At 36.0% G+C, this 22,896-nt stretch overlaps 1 protein-coding gene across 3 annotated transcripts in view; it reads left to right on the forward strand.

Moving 5' to 3' along the window:
- Positions 1–22,896, forward strand: part of LOC102728737 (sodium channel protein type 1 subunit alpha) — a 126,035-nt gene that overhangs the window by 44,503 nt on the left and 58,636 nt on the right. For 2 of the 3 annotated variants that reach the window (XM_081814259.1, XM_081814260.1), the window contains exons 1-7: positions 12,427–12,517; positions 14,117–14,245; positions 16,117–16,208; positions 17,103–17,372; positions 20,597–20,660; positions 21,169–21,310; positions 21,966–22,172. In XM_081814259.1, coding sequence (XP_081670385.1) covers positions 12,438–12,517; positions 14,117–14,245; positions 16,117–16,208; positions 17,103–17,372; positions 20,597–20,660; positions 21,169–21,310; positions 21,966–22,172 — 984 coding nt within the window. In that variant the 5' untranslated portion in view covers positions 12,427–12,437. Of the gene's footprint in view, positions 1–274; positions 588–10,207; positions 10,327–12,426; positions 12,518–14,116; positions 14,246–16,116; positions 16,209–17,102; positions 17,373–20,596; positions 20,661–21,168; positions 21,311–21,965; positions 22,173–22,896 lie in introns of those variants that run through there. The other variant, XM_081814262.1, reaches the window with a different exon arrangement.

Genomic DNA, 22,896 nt, shown 5'->3' on the forward strand with positions numbered 1-22,896 from the left:
TTATGCGAGGTGGATAAGTACTAGAGAGCTGCTGTACAACTTTGTGCGGGTAGCTAACAATACTGTCCTGCGCACTTAAAAATTGATTGAAAGAGTGGATCTGGTGTTAAATGGTCTTACTACAAAAAAACGTGTATTTAATAATTATATTTCAATTTAGTTGGAAACAAAAATCCATTCCCCTAGTTCATATTTCATGACCAGAGTTTAGACATTAAAATCGTCTCTTTAATCTCCTTAGAATATCTGCATTCTTTTTTTTTTTTTTTTTTAGGACTTTCATATGCGGAGTAAATGGTAATTAAAATGTGCAGGATGACAAGATGGAGCAAACAGTGCTTTTACCACCAGGTCCTGACAGCTTCAACTTCTTCACCAGAGAATCTCTTGCGGCTATTGAAAGACGCATTGCAGAAGAAAAGGCTAAGAATCCCAAACCTGACAAGAGAGATGATGACGAAAATGGCCCAAAGCCAAATAGTGACTTGGAAGCTGGAAAGAACCTTCCTTTTATTTACGGAGACATCCCTCCAGGGATGGTGTCAGAGCCGCTGGAGGATCTGGACCCGTACTATATCAATAAGAAAGTGAGTGTTTTTCATCGGGCATATTTTACTGCTAATTGCCTACTGCATACCTTGGACTATGATAGCATCAACATGTGCCAAATTAGCAGAAAGTCCTTCTGTTTAAGAAATAAAACACATTTGTGTGTGTTTTATGCATATGCATCCACAAGAAATAAATTGATTATATCATAACAGATGGAGCTTTCCCAAATGCACCACAACAGGTATCTAAAAATAAATGTAGGATGTAGGCAGGCAGCTAATTTAACAAATTAAAAGTTCTCCCCAGAGATTGAATTTACTATACGATTTTATGTGTTTTCTGCTCTTGAAAATCCTGAAATTATCAAAAGTGATAAAGATTTCAAAAATATTAGGATTAATTTCTCATGGAACAAAATTTGACGCCACAAGGGTTTCAATTTCTATATCATGTTATATATAATAAATCAATTCCCTGCAGAAACATTTTCCTACTTAGAAAAGAACATCCCTATACAAACTACAGTTTTAAAAATTATTCAGAGCAAATAATAATGTACTTTTTCCATTTGGATCCGTGTATCTTTGGGAAGTATCATGTTTAGCAGTAACAGCCATTAAAACTCAGTATATCAATTAACTAAACTATGAAACAAACGACTGAATTGCTGTATCGCAGTGTTAAATCAAAATGTAAATGAATACTTTGAGAAAGCCCAGATTAATACATGTTGACAGGGGCAGCAATTCCTACGTGGAAACCAGATTACCCAATCAATCTTTCCTTTAAATTGAAGAGTTTTCAGATTGATAACAGTTGTTGTCTTGAGGGAATGTTCCCAAACAAAACACCCCTTGATTGGTTTATAACAAACGCTATGTAAGAAAGGATATGAAGGCAGGTGGGAAAGAAAATTGTGCAAATCCTTTCAAATAGTTAAAAGAAAGGTCTTCAAACTTTCAGAGGATGAAAGACCAGCTCTGAAGGAATGACTAGTCAGCCAGATTCTTGTGCTAAAGTAACCCTTTATAAACTTTGTTAGGTTCACATTCAAAGTTGCCTCTAACATCATCTATCCTTATCTTCAAATGCACATTGTGTGAGGAACGAAAAACATTTTGGCATTTTGGAACAAATCACATTGTGCAAGCAGGACAACCTGATAAGAGAAATATTGTTATCAGGAAGGCGTGTTCCCCAAGGTAAGGCAAGTCCGTTGCCTTAACACTGGGCTGACATCAAGCAAGTCTTCAAATGTAATCCATTCAACTGCAATATAAATGAAACTCGGCAGCACTGAAACCCCTAGAAACTGACATTGCATGCTTAGGACACACGACTAAGCTATGTGTTTAAAATTTCCTTCTTTTACATTTTCATGTGAAGACTTTCTATAGTTGCCATGACACTGGTTTCTAGTCTTAAATTTTCTTTCCATAATTGGATTATTTCAGTATTGAGGAGTAGCCTTAAATTCTAAATTAATTTGCTCTGATTAAAGTTGGAATGCTTAGAAAATTAATAGCCTTTTAAAAAATAATGAATATTTCTTTTGATATTTGATAACCAATTTTATTTTCTGACTTGGGTCTCTGAGATCAGCAGGGTGACCTTCATTAAAACAGTGGATGACACACACACGGTTCACCTGGCATAGACAAAGCATCTAACGGTAGAAATGTCACTGGAGAAAATGCATCTTGGGATGAAATTTCCCACTATTCCTGATAATGGGGATGTGGATTTTATTGCCTGAGTGAGTTGGAATATACAAATATAACCTTCCCTAAGGTTTAACTCAAGTACGATAATTAATGTGCCATTTATATCTATATACAAAGTCTCTAGTTTCTTTCTTATTAATATATAGAATAAACAAAGCAAGCCTATGATAAAAATGGTTGCAGAATCTATTCCTTATGTTATATTTTAAAGTACAGTGGTATCCATATAAGAAATCTATATGTAGGGAATAGAAACAACACAAACCACACTAAAGCCCTCTGTGATCTTCTAAAAAGACAATGTCAGTAAGCTTATGGAAATGTCATTGCTGATGGTGTATTTTCAGATGGCATATGCCCACATATTTTTATCTTCTTTGCCCTAGTTTAAAATATGCAAGTTATATAATGTTCGAGAGTTCCACTAAAATTGTTAAAGTAGCTTAATCCATGGTCAGTGATGTTGTAGTACAACTGGAGAGATAGTAGCAATCATCTCATGAACATTCCTGATGCATGGAAGCATTTCCAGACCCTCAGAGGTTTTAAGCCTTCAGCAGTCCACGGTAAGAACCAAAAAATAAAATAACAGTGCTATCAGAATACAATCACAGAATTTCCCATATCATGTTAGCTGTGGTCCAGTGCTCTTCAAAACATGATCCCAGGTTGGGTTCCTTTTGTTTGTTTATTTACTTCAGCTATGTGGCAAGGCACATTTAGCTTGTAAACACACACTTTTTTTTTTCCTTATTTTTTTTTCACTTTTCTTTTCATAGCTTGGGTTAATTTTGTACCATTTAGCTATACATTCAAATTCTTCACCTACTCTTTATTACAGAAAGCTTCTTTCTTCTCATGTTCTTCTTAAAGTTACAGATGACTCATTAGTACCATAGAAGAAAATATCCTTTGTGACAGTGTCCTGGAAATAGAATGAGGTATTTTAGATCTGTAGTGAAAATGGATGTTTGTTAATTATGGAATATAGATATGTATCCAGTTAAAAATGTATTCTTTCCTTGATCGTCTCATGGGCCATTTATGAACAACTTATTCTCCCTTTTTCTCAGCTCTTCTAAAAAAGATGCATACTGCCTCTTCATTGGAGCTGCATGAAGAGTCATATATGAATTTGTGATTTCAAATTCATGCCTGGTCTGTTATTGCTACAGGAATTTTAAATTGTTATATTGGGTAGAGGGAGTTGTTTGTTTTGTTTTTAATTGGGATTAGGGAGTTTTTCTTGTAAAAGTAACTTAATAGAAAAGTAATTTAATAGTAATTTAATCAGAAAAGTAGATGGTAAATAAAAGCTTATGATTCCATAAGTTGCCTTATGAACAGTCCCCAATTTATAACTTTTTTTTTTTTTTTTTGTCATATCATTAGCTCCTCTACAACTAGCAGTCCCCAGGGCTCTCCCTTCCACCCAAGGCATTATACTTGATTTCCAAATCTTTCTCCTCTTCATCCATTATTTCTTCCTTGTGCCCCTTTCTTCCTTGTCACCTCCCCATCTCTGGCTCAGGAACAATCCCCAGATGATGATGATGGTAGTAAAATAATGGTTAGCATTTATTAAGCACCTGCTATATTAGGAAGAAACCCTTCAGTTGAGAGTGGCAAAAATCAAACAGAAACTAGTTTTTGAAAACGAACAAGCTAACTAATTAGTTAATAAATAAATGTATGTGTGGGGCAAATCTGGTTTTAATATCAAAGGATCCAGCAGCTAAAAGGACAACAGCAGGACACAGTCCTTTTCCATTTTGGGCTCTACTTTCTCTTATGCCGGCTGCATTCACAGGCTGACTCTTGCCACAAGATGGCGGAAGTCACCACAGGTAGCAGCAAGCTAACATCCTACAGCCTAAGAACCCCAAGAAAAAGCTCACTTTTTTTTTCAAAAGCTCTAGCAAAAATCCCGGAATCGGTTCTAATTAGTTCCCATGACCTCCTCTGAACCAGTTCCTGTAGGCTGGGGTATGTGATGGGCTCATCGACCAGATTAATGGCACATGTTGACCTATGTTGCCAAGGGGTGGGTCAGCACCACCCGAGCCACACGGGCAGACAGTGTGGAGCGGAGGTGTTCTCCAAAATGAAGAGATGGAGCCTGCTGAAGAAGCCATGCCAGGCAGGCAAAAATTCTAACTCTGTCCTCAAAGCACTACTATCAGGATATTTACAGTTCCTCTTTAATCCTCATGTCCTTCCAAGATAACTCTTGTCTTTATTTTAAAATAATGAAACTGAGGTGAAGTAATTTGCCTAAGATCACAAAGCTATTAAGTAACAGACACTAGATTTAAAACAGATCTGTCAGCTTCTGTGGCCCATGGCCAGGCCACTTCGGGTGTGCAGTCTTTGCACTGATAATGCTGGTGGAAAAGAAAAGTCAGTAATAGAATATAAATAAGCTGATTGCTGCTTTTCCTGCCCCTCTACTCACACCACTTTGCAAGCTGTACCCCTCATCTCCTAGGCTGGCAATATTTCCCAAACCCAACTTGTTGCTTCCCTGTTTCTCTCAATCAGGGGCATGTCCTGATCTTTGTAAAAATTAAAATCCTTAAGACTCCCTAGGTTTATATCAACTTCTAAAATAATTAGAAAATTACATTTCCCACCAGATTCTAATAGGGTGATAAACACCCTTTTTTTTTTAAAGAGGACAGATTCAGGAAACTTAAATTATGTGCCTCTGTAAAGAAATGCATTTAATTTGGGATTTGAAGGGTAGTACGAAGAGGAGAGAGAAGTCTTCCAGGGAAAGGGAACAGCGTACAAGTGGACATACAATATAGCTGGGCTGTAATAAGTAGGAAGAGAATAAGATGTGGTTGGGGAGGTGGGCCAAGGCTAGATAAAGGTGCTTTGAAGTGTATTATTAAAGAGTTTGAAGTTTAAGGGCAAAATGAATTCTCAGTAGGACTTAAGTTAGAGGAGTGACATGGTCCACTTTATCTTTTTAACAATCAAGTTGAGAGCCTTTATGGAAGCTTGGTCTAGATTTTCGACAATGAAGACCAAGAATAATGGGTGGGATTTGAATCTATTTTGGAGGTGTGCAAGTATCAGATGGCATTGTTTTCTTAATATGAAATTCGGGAGGAAAGATCGAGCAATAAAGTTCCAGTGTGAAAATTGGTCCTGCTTTCAACTACACAAGTGTTAGTGTGTGTATGAGACCAGACAAACAAACACTTTTAACCTTTTAATTCTCATATTTTTATGGCACTTTAGAATTCACTAAGGGCATTCACATCTTTTCTATTCAGATGTAGAAATCAACAGGGAGTAATCTGCTCAAAGTTCTGACACAGCAAGTCTGCAAGAAAACTGGGCCTCAAACTAGTCCTCTCCAGTCAATGAAAACTTGAGCATATAATAAAGTACCACACCCACGGTATAGGCTGAAGATACAGGCTGGAAAATATTTGACCCCCGGATTGTATTTGCACCTGTGGTTACAGTTTCTCCTCTCCCAAGGTGAAGGCAGAGGCAGCTGTAACCTTGGCTAAGAGCCCAGCGGGGCACTTCCGGTGGGGTTGTCTCCCGAACTGGCCCCACCCCCACCCCCACCATTACACCCAGCTAAAGCCCAGGGACAGGCAACTTTACAGACTCCTCCCTGGGTACAAATTCTTCTCTTTTGCATGAGCTTAAAACAGAGATTAAAAAAGAGGAAAAAGAAAAAAAAACTGTGAGGTATTGAGCCCACAAATACATTTGGTTTGACTCATGCAATATTATTTATTTTGAATTAGTTACCAAGATCTATAAATCAAGACATTACACACACACACTCATGCATACATGCACACATGTATGATCTGCTTATTTAGGAGTTCTCTTATAATATCAGATCTGGCATCACCGGTCTGTATACCAAAAAATTGATAGGGACCTCCCACCACCTAGCCTCTGGGGCATTTTGGCTTGTGATCCCTGGCTTAAAGACTACATGTGTAATTAGGGGAAGGCGGGATACTAAAGCTTGAGTGTGCCACAGGCAGGCAAGTGCTGCAAGTTGTTCCTAGGCTGCTTATCTTTAGTCTAAAGGGAAAAATAGGTAAGACCAGGATAGAAAAATAATGTTTAAATATTGCATGCTCCCTTCAGTCATCAGGTGGTAAACCTGTGAGAAAGCTTTCCATTCCCCAGTGAGCCAGAAAAGGAGGGAAATCTTTGGCCTGAATCCACAGGTTGTCACAAAATAGGAAGGGAAGTAGATAAGACCCTTTAGAATGCCCACAGGGGGGAGGAAAAAAAAAAAAAAGTGTTAGATGCCATGGAGTTGGCCCGGATGAGGAATGTTGCCAGAGATATGCACTAATGAAATCTCTTGACTTTCTATGAAGTTCTTTACATCCAGAACTTCTGAAACATCTCTCCTCCTGCCACGTGGCTCTCAGTTCAGCCCCTCCCTTCTAAAGCTCTTCTCAAACCACCAGCTGAGAACCAGGAAAAGGTTGAATCCTCTTTCTGGCAGAAGATGGTGCCAGGGAATTTCCCTTGTTCACATGCCAGGGCAACATCAAGGGGAAAGGTGCATCTGACAGCCCAACTTGGAATTCTTTTGCTATTTGCAAGTCACAAGTTCTTTTACACGGTGATAAGATTTCATCGTACTATTAATACAGAATTCCTTTTCATTAAGAGTTACAGAGGCTTTTGAGTGGTATGTAAATATATATGTCTATGTGTATATGTATGTATATATATATATATATTCTTTCTGTGGGAAAATATATTCAAAGTGTTAAACAACTGATTTCCAAATATATTTTTGGAGCATAGTGTAGTACAAGTTGAAAGTTGTTTAATTTTGAGGCTAAAGCAAAAATTTAATCAACCAAGAGTGTATTCTATATTTTCTGTTGTTCATGATCATTGCTAACCTTCCTCTATTACTTTTGCCAGGGCGTTTACTTTAAGAGCAGGCAAATGCATTAAATTTAGAGGCAGTCCTATTATTTTGGTAATTTTTGGATAATGTTTAGATAAATATAAAATTGGGCCTTAAACTGAAACTATTTACTGTAAGGAACATGGCCCCTAGATCAAAAGAAAAGTTAAGATAGTGGACATCTTTAGAAAAAGAGACTGGAAAACTATGGCTTGTTAAATTCAACATCCACCTTGGGAAAAAAAAAATTATAAACAAATCACTTTCTAAAAACTCAGAGACAAAAATCACAGATTCATAAATAGCAATTTCTACCAAACTATTCCAACATAACTGTTTCCTTACTGACTATACAGCTAGGTCAAGGGGAAGGATTTTAGTGCATGTGTACAACATAATCTTTGACAATTTGGGCAACTTTAAATGTTGCCCATTAACAGATACGGGTTCACAGCTCTGCTATTGAAGAATCACCTGAGGGATTTACTAAAAATACACAATACTAGACATCAGAATCTCTACTGAACTGCAATCGCGGCAACTTTATGAGCTAAGAATATGTATTCCCATTTTTCAAAAGAGACAAATGAGCCGCAGGAAAATGAAGTAACTTGTCTAGGATTGCACCGCTGGAAGGCTGCGGAGTCACGTTTGAGCCAGACATCTGACTCCAGAGTCTGCACTCTCAATAACGACAGGAGTTCAAATAAATCATACTTCCTATTTTCCTAATGTTGCTCTCCAGATTGTCAGACTGTCGAGTAAGAGGGGTGTTTGCCTGTTTTTCTTGGTTTGCCTTTAAAATCAGAATTGATTTTACTTGCTGAAGAGAGTTGGAGCTAGTTGTGCAATGCATGGTGTACGTCTAGGTCTGTGTTGCCAAATGCAATAGACATTAGCCAAGTGTGGCTACGGTACTTTACATGTGGTGAATCCAGACTTCGAAGACTCAGAATTGCTATGAAAAGAAAAAAAAGATGCAAAACACCTCAATAACTTTTTTTTAAAAAGATTTTATTTATTTATTTGAGAGAGAGAGAATGAGAGAGAGAGAGAGAGCACATGAGAGGGGGTAGGGTCAGAGGGAGAAGCAGACTCCCTGCCGAGCAGGGAGCCCGATGCGGGACTCGATCCAGGGACTCCAGGATCATGACCTGAGCCGAAGGCAGTCACTTAACCAACTGAGCCACCCAGGTGCCCCAACACCTCAATAACTTTTAATATTGATTTCATGAAATGATAATATAATGGATATAGTAGGTCAAAGAAAACATTACTAAAATTATTTTCACTTGCTTCTTTACTTTTTAAAAACATGGCTCTCGGGATATTTAAAATCACATATGGGCTCAGATTTGTAATTCACATAATATTTCTATTGGACAGCTCTGATGTAGGTAAACCTTCGCTTATCCTTCTAGATTTTCTTCTGCTGGCTGACATAGTTGAACATTTACTAGTATATAAAATTCTTGGGGTCATGTCTCTTTGTTTTCCCTGTAAACTGTAGCACAGAGCTTTGCAAATACTGTGCTAAACAGTTCATAACCATCTTTTGCACTGAAGTTTAATTAAATTAATATTTGGACCTGAACTAGTTCCATGATACTTTCCAGGTGTTTGCCATGCTCATACGTATTAACAGCTTATCATATAGGAGCTCAATAAATGTTACTTGAGTTTAATAACTATTTATGAAGTGGTAAGTGACAAAGCTGACCACCATCTAATGTATGAAAAGTTATACAAATGTATCCTTAAAGTGATATTTCATATATAGAATCTCCTTTCTGAGTCAGTCAAAACGCTGTTTTGAAATTTGTTCTGAGATACATGATTATTCATACGTTAAAATGTTTCATGAGTTTTCTATAGCCATGGGCTCTAAAGAGAAGCCTATTTCAAGCTCGATGCTATTTCTCGACCTTTTTCCTCCACTACCAATTTTGAACTTTTTCTTTGGTATTGAAGTGACTTCGTGCAGTAAATATTATCCTGAGGAGTTGTGATAATGAAATTTTTATTGAACTAATTAGATTCAAAAGATGCTAAGGTACTTCACTATAATAAGCCATCCAATACATTCTTTTGAAAAGTCAATGCTAAACTACACATTTAGAATTCAGTTAAGATGGTAAATTTTATGTTACATGATTATTAGTAAATGCCTTAAGAAACACAGAGTCAGAATCGTTCATTATATGTTATTTATGTTACTGTATGTTGCTACTTTATTTTTTGTCTGCACACTGCTAATTGCTTTTAAATATATCTAATTTTTGGAATGTGATTCCATTCGCATTCACGGATCCTAGGTTCTTTGGGGGCTTTGAGCTTTTCCTCTGTGCTAAAAAAGCACTACATGAGATAAGCAGTCAATTGGGATTAGAATTCAATGTGTCAGCTAACTCAGAAATCCCAATACAGAATTTAGCACTCCTGGTCAACAGATACTCTCCAGGGAGCTTGGCTTCCAAAAATCAATTATTGGATTGTGTCCCTCTAACTCAAGAGCGGGTTTGATGGAGGCTGTTTTTATTTCCTGTTACCCATGGAGTGATGATATTTATTTTAAAGAATAAGGGGTTAAAAAATAATTTCAAAAAATGTGTTAGTTCTATTGAATGTCTACAGGACTAATTTTCAAGATATCTGAATTGGGAAGGCTGAAGTCACTATAAAAGGAATTGGGTGTCTTAAGAGTCTTAGGATGAAGTGAAATATGCACCCATTTAAGATTCTCACTTAACTCAGATGTTTAAAGTATTAAGACAATACATAAATTCTCTTGGCTAAATACCTTGTGTATGATAAAATTGCAGGTAAGTATCAGGTACAAGGTAAGTGACACCCTTGGATGTCCTCTCTAGTTAGAGATCCAGTGACAGCTTGTCTGCATGGTGCACATTAGAAGTCACAACATTGGAATAGTTCATTCTGACAAATAACAGAAGTAGGCAATAGAGTTTAAATGGTTTGTACTTTTATACTTCTGTGTTGTGTTCCTATCTTACAGACTTTTATAGTATTGAATAAAGGGAAGGCCATCTTCCGGTTCAGTGCCACCTCTGCCCTGTACATTTTAACTCCCTTCAATCCTCTTAGGAAAATAGCTATTAAGATTTTGGTACATTCATATCCTTTTCAAGTGATCAGTGTTAACTATTGGTGTGTAAAATCTGTAAGTGCTTTGTAGCTAAATATAAAATGGGCTTGGGAAATGTCCATACTCTATGGCTTTTATCCCTCATTTTGTATCTTCTTTTGTCATATAAGCCTTATTCTTACAGTTTATTAGTCACATAGATATCACTGAAGTTTATAAAGTCTTTAATATTATATACATATATCTTTCAAATATATATTATACATCACTCTAACATTTTATATATAGATATATATATCTTCCTAAAAAATGCTTGTATGTATTGAGTCTCACAAATCTAGTGTTAGGTGGCTATATTTATCCTTACCATCTTTGTACAAAGTTTGTGACGATCTAGAATTTGCAGTGAATAATGATATAATAACGGAGAAATCTATTTCCAGAGCCAAGTTTAGATGTATCTATTATATAAAGCATTTTAGTGTACCTTAGAATAAACCTTTAAGTATATTTTCTATGGGAGAATGTCAGGGGGCTTTGGCCAATACTTAGTTAATTCTTGAACTTTCCTAATGAAATCCATGAGGAAATACTGCAATATTGGCTGAATTTCAAATTTAAGTCATTGAATTATGACTCTGTCATGGAAAACTGATTGCTTAGTAAAGACTCTGGAAGTTAATGAAAGATGCGGAGATTATATTTCCAAATGGTCCTTAGAGATTTGACTTTGAGATTTCCATTGGTGTTAAAAACGGACTCCAACTAAATTAATCTATTCATATTCATTGGCAAAAAAACCCTTTATTTCTGATTATGTCTCATTTGATGGCTTTGGTGATAATAAATATAAAAATACTGTTGTAATTTTCATATACACATACTACCTGATTTTTTTAAAAAAAGATTCTAAATCTGAAAAGGCCATTCTATTTTTAACCTGATAGCAAGTGATTCTTTAGTGGTATAAATATAATGTTATTAACATTAAAAGATTCAAAACATAAAAATTATATGTTCAAGGTTTTTACATTCGTGGAGGTTACCTTATTCTAGTTTGTACTCCTAGTGCCATCATGTGGTCATTTGATGAAAACTTCCTTTTCAGTTATGGAAAATTTTTGTTTTGGCAGTAAACTGTAGTGGAAAGAATATTGGATATGAAGGCAGGAAACTTGTGTTCCCCTACTCCTCAGCCAAGTTATCTAATTTCTCTAGAGCTTAGGTCTTAGTTCTCTGATTTCTGAAATATAGTGATTAGACTAGGTGTTTGTCAAGGTCCCTTTCAGCTCCATAATTCTGTTATGTTTAGTCATTTGTTTGAGCTAACACTTGGATCGTATCTACTAACATTTAGGCCTGCGCCAACTACCCTACACATTTTAACTCATGTAATCTGCACCTCAAACTGACAAGGTCTATACTTGATTAGCTACACTGTAGGAAAGTCAGTGGAGACATAAGATTCCATGGCAAGTGACTTGCCCAAGATCACTTTTATGTTGAATTTTAATTACATTCATATCACTTTAAGTCCTGGCCTTCTGGAATTTTCACTTTTACTCACATTCAGTATGGCTGCACTTGAACAAATCAGTCAAAATAGAGCAATCCCACACTCAGCACCATGCTGTACTTTGACTACATATTTTTTAGTGTATCAAACTTATTCTATAGCATGTATTTAAGAAATTACAATATTGCATGTATGTGCCTTCCTTCCCAATTTACTATTTTAGTCACCTGAATTAGTTCAAATTCAGATTAGTTCAAATCAGTTTTCTCTGCTCAAAATCTGTGCGCCTCCAGATTGCACAGTTTGCCCACTAAAGTTCTCTGGGAAGTAAAGATATTGATTCAATAATAGTATCAAAAGCAACATTTTATACTCAAATAAAGCTTTCTCATACATTATCTCACTTCATCTATACAACTGCTCTCTGAGGGTGATATTATTGCCCACATTTTACAGATGACAAAACTGAAATTTAAAGAAATTAGATAATTGCCCACAAGTGTATGAGTCACTGCATCCTGACTAAACTCCACTTTGAGCTTCCAATGTTAGTTTTATATAATATAGTACACGGATTTGGATTTTCTTTTGTGTGTTCCTTAACAATTACCTACATTATTCAGCATGCTAATTATGTGCACTATTTTGACAAACTGTGTGTTTATGACAATGAGTAACCCTCCCGACTGGACAAAGAATGTAGAGTAAGTTCAACTTACGTTTAAACCACCTACTATGTGAGCGCGCGCGCGCGTGTGTGTGTGTGTGTGTGTACAGAGAACTACATAGATATAGAGACATATAGACATGTATATCTATATCTATGCACTTAGGATTTTGAAACTATGCCTCAGTGTACTTTCCAAGCAAAACGGAAGAGTATTTTTATTAAAGCCATTTCTAAGCACACATACAAAGCAGGAAGACAAATGACATTGGCCCTCGGGCCTGCTGGCATTAGATCTAATATCTGTCCTTCACCTATATTTGATGGTGATCAGAATCCCCTCACCCTTGGACACTCACCGTTTTTCCTTTAAGATCTATAGCGGCCAAAGCAAATGTGATGAAAGCAATGGCAGAAATGAACCAATATGGTAGATCTTGATTCCAGTTAAACTCCAGATGAAGTCAGTGAGTTCAGAGTTTATCAGGGGCTATTACACAGGCCGTAAGAAGACCGTGTTAAGCCTCTTCAAGTTTTCATTGCCGTCGAGCACATCCACTTCATGTGAGGACTCTGTCAGTTTCAAGCATTGTCATCAAAAAAATCACTGAAAAAAAAAAAATCCCCAAATTTGGGATTTTACAACTTGAAAATTCAATAAACTGAGGGCTAAACTAACTGAAGTGAAAGTAACGGTAGTGTGTTTGGAAACTGGAAGCATTACTAACTGCACCGACGGCTCTGCTCTGGGTCACCTCTGAGGGCAGAGAGGCTGGATTTCTGTTACGTGCTGCTGGGGAGGCTCACCCTGCCCAGGTTGTAACTGCTCTTGCCCTGTGGTTGCTGACCCTGAAAACAACAACCACGAGGGCATTCCCAAGAGCCCCTTCCCTTCCTGGACACTTCCAGGTTGGAGCCAATCAGAAACAAACAGATCCTACAGGAAATCATAAAATTTACATACAAAGAATACCTAAAGTATTGAAGTTAACATGTGAGGCCCATCCATCTTCAGTCCCCCTGGTTTCTGTGACTTTGATCTCTAACTTCTGAGTAGAAGGTTAAAACTTTGGAAACATCTAAATTTCTGAATTAGCCCAACATTTTATTCTAGGTTAAATTTTCACCTCTTATGACCCTAGAATTATCCTATTTTAATGTTAACAAAATCCCTTTTCCAAGTTAGTTAACTGTCTTATTTGTAGAAAGAGAAAACCACAATACTTGCTAACTTGTCAGTGTTCTCTCATTCATAAAACATGATTGAAATTAGCTTTTTACTTTCTAAAGGAAAATCATTTTATGCCTCTGCAATATTATTATCCATCATGTGAACGTACTGGGTAATTTTCAGGAGGTTCTATTCATTTATGTCAATACCAAGACATTTCAGACAATAGCTACATAGATTTTAAACAGCATGTATTTATTACTCTGCCTTTATGACACTTTAAAAACAACTCTTCATATCTTAGGGGTAAATTTAGGGGTATGTTTTATGTCCATGAAAATAACATCAACCTGCTTAGATTCCTTTTTTAATATTCCTCTATTCCAATGGAAGAGTGATAAGAAATTGATATGCTATAAAAGAAAATTATTGCTTTATCAGTTCTTTTTGGATACTTGCCTCCAGGTACACCTTCACAGGAATATATACTTTTGAATCACTTATAAAAATTATTGCAAGGGGCTTCTGTTTAGAAGACTTTACTTTCCTTCGGGACCCGTGGAACTGGCTCGACTTCACTGTCATTACATTTGCGTAAGTGCCTTTTTTGAAATTGTAAGATAGAATACGGTTTGGCTTTCTATGCATGCTTATGTTTTTAAAAACTAAGCTTGCTTTAACTGAAAAATACCCTGGTGTGATTTATACATTTAAGCTCCTGATTTTATTTAGCACAACAGAAGTCAAAGTGGCATTTCACTTTGGCATACAACCTCTGCAGAGGGTTGAAGTTACAATTTCCACATGTAACATGTCAGCAAACCTCATACCTGCCACTTGTTCAACACACACACAACCGCCTCCCACATGCACACAATATGAAAGCACAGGTGTATTCATAATACATCTATGAAAATGACTTTAAGAAATTATAACCACAAACAACAGCTGGCTGCACAAATTTTCATTGACCTTACCTATATTATGTATTCTCTCTGTCTTCTTTTTTTTTAAGATTTTATTTATTTATTTTTTTGAGAGGGAGAGAGCGCAAGCAGAGGGAGGGGGAGGGACAAGTAGACTCCACGCTGAACACAGAGCCTAACTCATGGCTCCATCTCACAACCCTGGGATCATGACCTGAGAGGAAATCAAGAGTTGGATGCTTCACCGACTGAGCCACCCAGGCACCCCTCTTTCTGTCTTCTTTTATTAGTTTGGTAGAATAATGGAAAATAAGCATCTATGAGCATCAAAACCTTCTGACAGATAAAACTAACAGGACAAAATAAGGTACTTAATATATTATGTATCTAATATAGTAAATTATTATTTCATCAGCAAATTGATTTTTAAGACTTACGAGCAGACACATTCTCTGTCTCTTCCTATTCCTCACCTGATCCCATTTCTTTCTTCCTCTTTTCTTTCCCTCTGTGATTTTTTTTGTATCGTTCTTTACCCTCAACATAAACCTTCTTATCTTCATCTCCCATCCAGATACACTCAGTAATATGCACAATTTTTCTATCCATCTCCTTTTTCTAGTGGTAAACTCCCCCAAGGAAGAAGAGACTCAGAAAAATAATTGAAGGCCATTCAGGAGTAGGTGAAATTAGTGTGGAGGAAGGTGGTCCACCTGCCCTCACCATTCCTTCAGGAGCTGATTTTCTTGGTCTCTTGTAGGCACAATGGGGTAGACAGGAGAAGTAGGGCTGACATACTCAGGGCTCCAAATGCTGCCTGTCTCATCTTAGTTCCATAACTAGTTAGGATAAGCCAATTCTTCCCCATTCCTTCTGGCCACAGTTCAAAAGAAAGCATATTGGGACAATTGTTTTTTGAGACTAAAGTAGCAGTAATAGGAGGGACACCATTGAGCCCTCAAAAAATCTCGTTCTTACCTTGCCTAACTTTCACTTAGGAGTTGCACTAGAAAAATCTTTACATGTACAGATAGTCAGTAAGGCAATCTGCCTTTTCCTGCCTAAATTTCTCTTGGATGATTTCATACCTTTTTTTTTTTTCTAACTGAAACCCTCAAACTCTAGCCAAGAATTAGTTTCTATTTACTCAATTCTCCTTAGTTACACATGATGTTGATTATATTGCTTGCCAAAATAGCAACAGGATTATATACTTTATGAAGTTTACATCTTAAATTATGTAGGTTAAGAAAACAAAATTATCATTTAGAATCACCAAGAAGGTCTTTATAAAAGGCCCAAGAAAATAATATAAATTCTGCTTAAATCTTGAATAACTGATTTAATTCTACAGGTATGTAACAGAATTTGTAAGCTTAGGCAATTTTTCAGCTCTTTGAACTTTCAGTCTTGAGAGCTTTGAAAACTATTTCTGTAATTCCAGGTAAGGAGTGACTGGTGTGCAGCACAAGGGTCTTTGTACCTACAGCTCTTTCTTTGTATCCTGTTATTGTGTTGTGTGTGAACTCCCTATTACAGATACGTGACAGAGTTTGTGGACCTGGGCAATGTCTCAGCACTAAGAACATTCAGAGTTCTCCGAGCACTGAAAACAATTTCAGTCATTCCAGGTGAGAGTTAGGTTAAAAAATGGGGCTGACCCATGATTTTCAGTGACAGTTTCTTTGCTTGGCAGCATTACAGAAAATCAGGAATCATAATAAAGTAATCAAAATCAAAATCAAAATCGAGTGCTTTATAGGAAATAATTCGTATTATTTGGACATAAGTTTTTATATTTTTCCACTTTTTATCAGCATAGGAGTTTAATAGTGTTTTTCATGAGATACTGAAATATACAGTCTGTGTGTGATTTGTATTTAGAGATGCCATGTTTTGTTTTCTTTTTCTCCATGTCAGTTGTACCAGGGATTTGGTCCCTATTGAATGTACTAATTTGTAATTTTTTGTTCATTGTAGGTGTTGATGATGATGTATATACAATGTAAATCCTAATATTGTTTTAAAAGAAAGGAAATAAGATAATGAAGAATAGCATGAGTCTTCATAGAGGATTTATTATCTTGAAGTGTAGTTATACCCCAAAGCACCTCCAGAATTATAGCAAAACTTTTCCTACTTATAAATAGGCATTTAAAAATATGTATTCAGGTAATTTGCTATAAAACTGATAACTGACCCTAATGAAAGTAGAGGGTGAATTTCTTTAGCAAAAAGGAGAAATAGAAGAGCCTTTTCTTAATATAGGCTTCATGAAGACCGTGAACCTCCCATTATTTTCTCCCAACATAACGGGATATGATCTTCATTTCATTGTTTGGATCATTATGTTTCTAGAGCTTATCCCCTTAGCACTTTAGCCTACCATGAAGTGTTGCTTTTCCACTAGCATTACAATTATTTTCAGACTTATGCATGGAATCTATGTTTTCAAGAAAATCGTGTGAGGCTTTTGTTATTTCTGACCTTCTAAGTCTTCATAGTCATAGCCTTCTTTCTTTAAGGCCTGAAGACCATTGTGGGGGCCCTGATCCAGTCCGTGAAGAAGCTTTCTGATGTCATGATCCTGACTGTGTTCTGTCTGAGCGTGTTTGCCCTGATTGGGCTGCAGCTGTTCATGGGCAACCTGCGGAATAAATGTGTACAATGGCCTCCCACCAATGCTTCCCTGGAGGAACACAGTATAGAGAGGAATGTAACTATGAATTACAATGGCACGCTTGTCAATGAAACTCACTTTGAGTTTGACTGGAAATCATATATTCAAGATACAAGTAAGAATTTTTGTTATGTAAATTTATTTTTTCATTGTTGATTTGCCTTCCACCAAGGCATGGAAAATTTTCTCAAAATCATTGCATAATAGGTTGTGATCTCTTAATCACCATATCAATGGTTTGCATATACACTTAATTATTTTACTGATAACTGTTCTAATTTTGACTCCTAAATGCCATTTTCTGTCGTATCATTATATGGGAGGCTGAAAAATTCAGCTGCAAAGAAAGTAAGTAAAATTTTCTCTTTTATGTAGTTTTAGTATTTGCCAGTGGCAATGTTTCAAAAGCAGAGACAGAACATAATTCATGGGGAAAGGGACTGTCTTTTTTAAAGAAAAGTATTAAATATATAAAACTTAGTCTTTAGATGGGCTTGTATCTTTATTATTTTAAGATGATGAGTAATACTTAGGAAAAAAAATCAAAGAAAAAACCTTAGTGACTGGTTGTGTAGAACAAATAGGATTAGTCATAAAAAATTACTGGTAGTTGGATAATTCTTAAAGTCATGATATAATTTTAAAAAACCTAATCAGTGTCTTTTTATAGTTGGAGATCTAGAAAATATCTTGGATGATACAGATTAATTCTTTCATGACATTAGTGATATGCCAACAAATAATTTGCAAATAGTTGCAAATCTCTAGATTAAGAAAAATACATGTCAAAGCAATACATGAAATGTCCCTTATTCACTTCATATGATGCCAATAAGTCTACTGCTGTCACCAACTCCCTGAAATCTGCTATTGTTTTTTTCTCTTCATCTAAAATCAAGGAACTGACTATGAGGATGTCACTTAGGGTTTGTTCTCTCTAGTGAAAATGTGCTGGACTCTATTTCTCTTAGAGTCAAAGTAAAAGAAATCCTAAATATCTGAGGCATTTTCAGCTCTATAAATTTGTATTTATCATTTTGCCTAACAATATTCCATCTGTTGAAAAGATTATTTTAAATCAAATGCAAATATAAATAAAATGGTTTGTCTTTGAAAGTAATAGAAAATTAAATTTATTAAAATTAAAGATAGGGATGCCTGGGTGGCTCAGTCCATTAGGCGGCTGCCTTCAGCTCGGGTCATGGTCCCAGTGTCCTGGGATCGAGCCCCATGTCCAGCTCTCTGCTCAGCGGGGAGCCTGCTTCTCCCTCTCCCTCTGTCCTTCTTGTGCTCTCTTTGCCTCTCTCTCTCAAATAAATAAATAAAATCTTAAAAAAAAAGTTAAAGATAAACTTTATGACTGAAAGTTGTATTTTCTTCAGATTAAGTTTCTAGATCATTGACTTTAATGGATAAAACTTCATTTATAAATACCTGATATCAAAAATTCATCCAGAAACTATCATATTCCTTTCACTTTCATTTTAATTGAAAAGTTAAGAAATACTATCTAAATTTTCTTGTCTATGTTCAAAGAAGTAAAGACATTAGCAGTGGAAGTATTTCCCATTATGTATGTATTTTTGTATCCTCTATAAAACTATGCATAGAATAAATTTCGAATAAATTTCTCTGAAAATTTAACATCTAGAAAATATTTCTTTTTATAAAATCCAAAAATTTTTCTTCTTAAAACTTGAATATAGGGATACCTGAGTGGCTCAGTCTGTTAAGCATCTGCCTTTGGCTCAGGTAATGACACCAAGGTCCTGGGATCGAGTCCCACATCGGGCTCCTTGCTCAGCGAGAAGCCTGCTTCTCCTTCTGCCTGCCACTCCCCCTACTTGTGCACTCACTCTCTCTCTCTCTCCCACCCCAACAAATAAATAAATAAAATATTTAAAAAAACAAAAAAAACTTGATTATTTAAATGCCATGATCTCATCCATTTTTATAGCTGTGTAATATTTCGTGTGTGTGTGTGCGTGTGTACACCACATCTTCCTTATCCATTCTTCTATTGATGGACATTTAGGTTGCTTCCATATCTTGGCTATTGCAAATAATGCTGCAATAAACATAGGGATACATATATCTTTTCAAATTAGTGTTTTCATTTTCTTTGGGTAAATACTCAATAGTGGAATTAGAGGTATTATTTCACTAGGCAGTGAAATACGTCAGATGGAGGAAGACAAATACCATCTGATTTCACTCATAAATGAAATCTAAAAAAATATGATAACGAATGAATAAATAAACAAAAAACAGATTCAGACCTGTAAATACAGAGAATAAACTGATGGTTGCTAGAGGGGTGGGAGTGGGAGGTTGGCCAAAATGGGTGAAAGGGAGTGGGAGACACAGGCTTCCAGTTACAGAGTGAATAAGTCACAGGAATAAAAGGCATAGCATTAGGAATATGTCAATGATATTGTAATAACAATGTGTCAGGGCAGAATGTAGTTATACTTGTGAACATAGCATAATATATAAACTTGTGGAATCATTATGTTGTACACCTGAAACTAATGTAACATTGTCAACTTAAATTTTTAAAATGATGATTTAATTCGATACATTTCTCTTTTTGTCATCATTTTACTTATTTATTCAATAAACTTTATTGAAAGGCTGCTGAGCCCCAACAATAGTAATATAGAAGTAACTAATGATTAGACTTTCTTTCAAGGAGTAACAATATTTGTAAACAAATAATTACAATATAGGACAATGAGTACAATAATAATGGAAGTAGCTACCTATTCTGGTAACACAGTGAGAAAGGTTCTTAATTTTGCCATTCTTTAGTGGGTAGGAAGTAGAGAATATGAAAGAACAATTCACAAAAGAAGTGTCATTTCAACTTGATACCAAAACAATCTAAGGAATTTGTCAGAGAAAGAAAGCTTTGAGACAATATCATATTCACTTCTAGTAATTATTTTAGCTTTACTATTCAATATTTTTCATTTCATTTCTTTTAGTAGTTGACATGATTTATGCATCTTTTGCTATAAACTGCCTATGATATATTCTGGAAGTTGGTAGAATGTAAGTTATAATTAACTGTTAAACATTTATAAATAGTGTTTAAATATACAGAAGAAGGAAAAAATACAATCCCTTTATTTTCAAATGTGTGGCCCTTTGGAAGAACAAAGGAATTGCTGTCATGCTTATCTATTTTTACAGCATGAAATTTTTATTTTTCACAAGGTTGGTGGGAAAAACACTGATATCTTTTAAATTTTTCTGCTAGCACCTGTGATTATCACTAATTTTATATTGCATTTGTAATGCAAATGCTCATCATTTGACTTTCTTTTTTCTAACCAGGATATCATTATTTTCTGGAGGGTGTTTTGGATGCACTACTATGTGGAAATAGCTCTGATGCAGGGTAAGCCAATAATTTGTGTGTGCTTGTGTATGTGTATACTTTATTAATACTTATTTGCTATAATTAAGGTTACTTCTAAGGTGAGGGATTATTTAAAGATTAGGCAAGTTTTTATGTTTCATAAGACAAAGAATAATACTTTTGCCTTAATGCTGTGTCCCTTAGGATAGTATATGTGAGCTAGAAGATAACTCTAGAAGCTTCATTGTAGGGAAAATGAGCTAGAGTATGCTAAAATGCTAATTATCAACAGAAAATAGTTTTGTAAAATATTATTTAAAATGGTAGGCAATATTTTAAAGATGGCATCAAGAGGCTAGTAAAACTATGTTATGTCAAAAGCTGGGAAATGTATGTTACTTACTTATCATGCTTCTATCCCTTGAGGTAACTTCTATCCCTTGAAATACCCACTTTTTCTGGGTAGAAAATGTTATAAGTATAGCATGCTATCAGAATAAAAAGTCAGCAGAACTTCTTGTAATACTTTCTTTTGTCCCTTTTATAGTCAATGTCCAGAAGGATATGTGTGTGTGAAAGCTGGTAGAAATCCTAATTATGGCTATACAAGCTTTGATACCTTCAGTTGGGCTTTTTTGTCTCTGTTTCGACTGATGACTCAGGACTTCTGGGAAAATCTGTATCAACTGGTGAGAATCTGAAGATATACATACCGCATTTACATAGACGCGTATAAGAAAACCATCTTCATTATGAAATCCAAATCACAGCATAATATAGTAGAAGGAACAGAACTTGAAATTAGGAGATTTGAGTTCCTTTATCCTATTGATTATAACACACAGTAAGCGTAGTGATGACAGGGCTAGTGATTCTCTCTCATTTCCCTTTGGCCCAAAACCTATTTTCCACCCTTTCCAGACACAGGTCTTCTCAAGTAGAAGGTCCATCTTCCCCTCCGCCCCATCTGCCCCTCAAGTATTATTCCTCAGGTGGCAGGTGATGAAAATCAGTAAGCAGACATAGAAAGATAACTGTGATGTCTTCCTTGACTTTTATCACAGGCTCAGCTCTTTGATGGAATCTCGATGGTATTTTATTTGATTCCGTTTTATTCTTGGTGAGTCCAAGAATTCCCTCCTAGAGATCAAAATGTGAATGCAGGAGTTAGGGGAAAAGGAAGAAGAAGAGGATAAAGAAGCAGTCAAGGAGGTAGAAGGGGGTGTGACCATCATAATTATTATTTATGTCGGAGTCCTACATGACACACAAGTAAGTTGAAAATTGAAGCCACTAGTTAGTGAAGTGATGTTGAAAAAATAATTTTAATGTTCTTATTGTCAGACATTACGTGCTGCTGGAAAAACATACATGATCTTTTTTGTGCTGGTCATTTTCTTGGGCTCATTCTATCTGATAAATTTGATCCTGGCTGTGGTGGCCATGGCCTATGAGGAACAGAATCAGGCCACCTTGGAAGAGGCAGAACAGAAAGAGGCTGAATTTCAGCAGATGCTTGAACAGCTTAAAAAGCAACAGGAGACAGCTCAGGTAAATTCACCAAATCAAATATGTCCCGTCTCATGGTACTATTCTTTTTTATTGTTTTGGTTGTTACAAAACTACCAGAGAGAAAGTGAGAGACAGATAATTGTTTGACTCTACTTAATAGAAGCTGGTAGTATGGTGGATTAGAAATGGTTTCTACATATTGATCATCTGTAGATCATTTAGTTTAATTTTTCTAAGATGTCTACAATATTGACCACAGTGGAACTCTCTCATGCCTTTTTTTTTTTAATATTTGTTGGTATAATTCTTTTATTTATTTATTTATTTATTTATTTATTTATTTTATTATGCTATGTTAGTCACCATACATTACATCATTAGTTTTTGACGTAGTGTTCCATGATTCATTGTTTGCGTATAACACCCAGTGCTCCATTTAGTACGTGCCCTCTTTAATACCCATCACCAGGCTAACCCTCCCCCAACCCCCCTCCCCTCTAGAATCCTCAGTTTGTTTCTTAGAGTCCATAGTCTCTCATGGTTCGTCTCCCCCTCCAATTTCCCCCCTTCATTTTTCCCTTCCTGCTATCATCTTTTTTTGAACATATAATGTATTATTTGTTTCAGAGGTACAGGTCTGTGATTCAACAGTCTTACACAATTCACAGTGCTCACCATAGCACATACCCTCCCCAGTGTCTATCACCTAGCCACCCCATCCCTCCCACCCCACCCCCCACTCCAGCAACCCTCAATTTGTTTC

This window comes from Leptonychotes weddellii, chromosome 3 (assembly GCF_054177405.1).
Source record: "Leptonychotes weddellii isolate Sample4059 chromosome 3, ASM5417740v2, whole genome shotgun sequence".
NCBI classification, from domain to species: domain Eukaryota; kingdom Metazoa; phylum Chordata; class Mammalia; order Carnivora; family Phocidae; genus Leptonychotes; species Leptonychotes weddellii.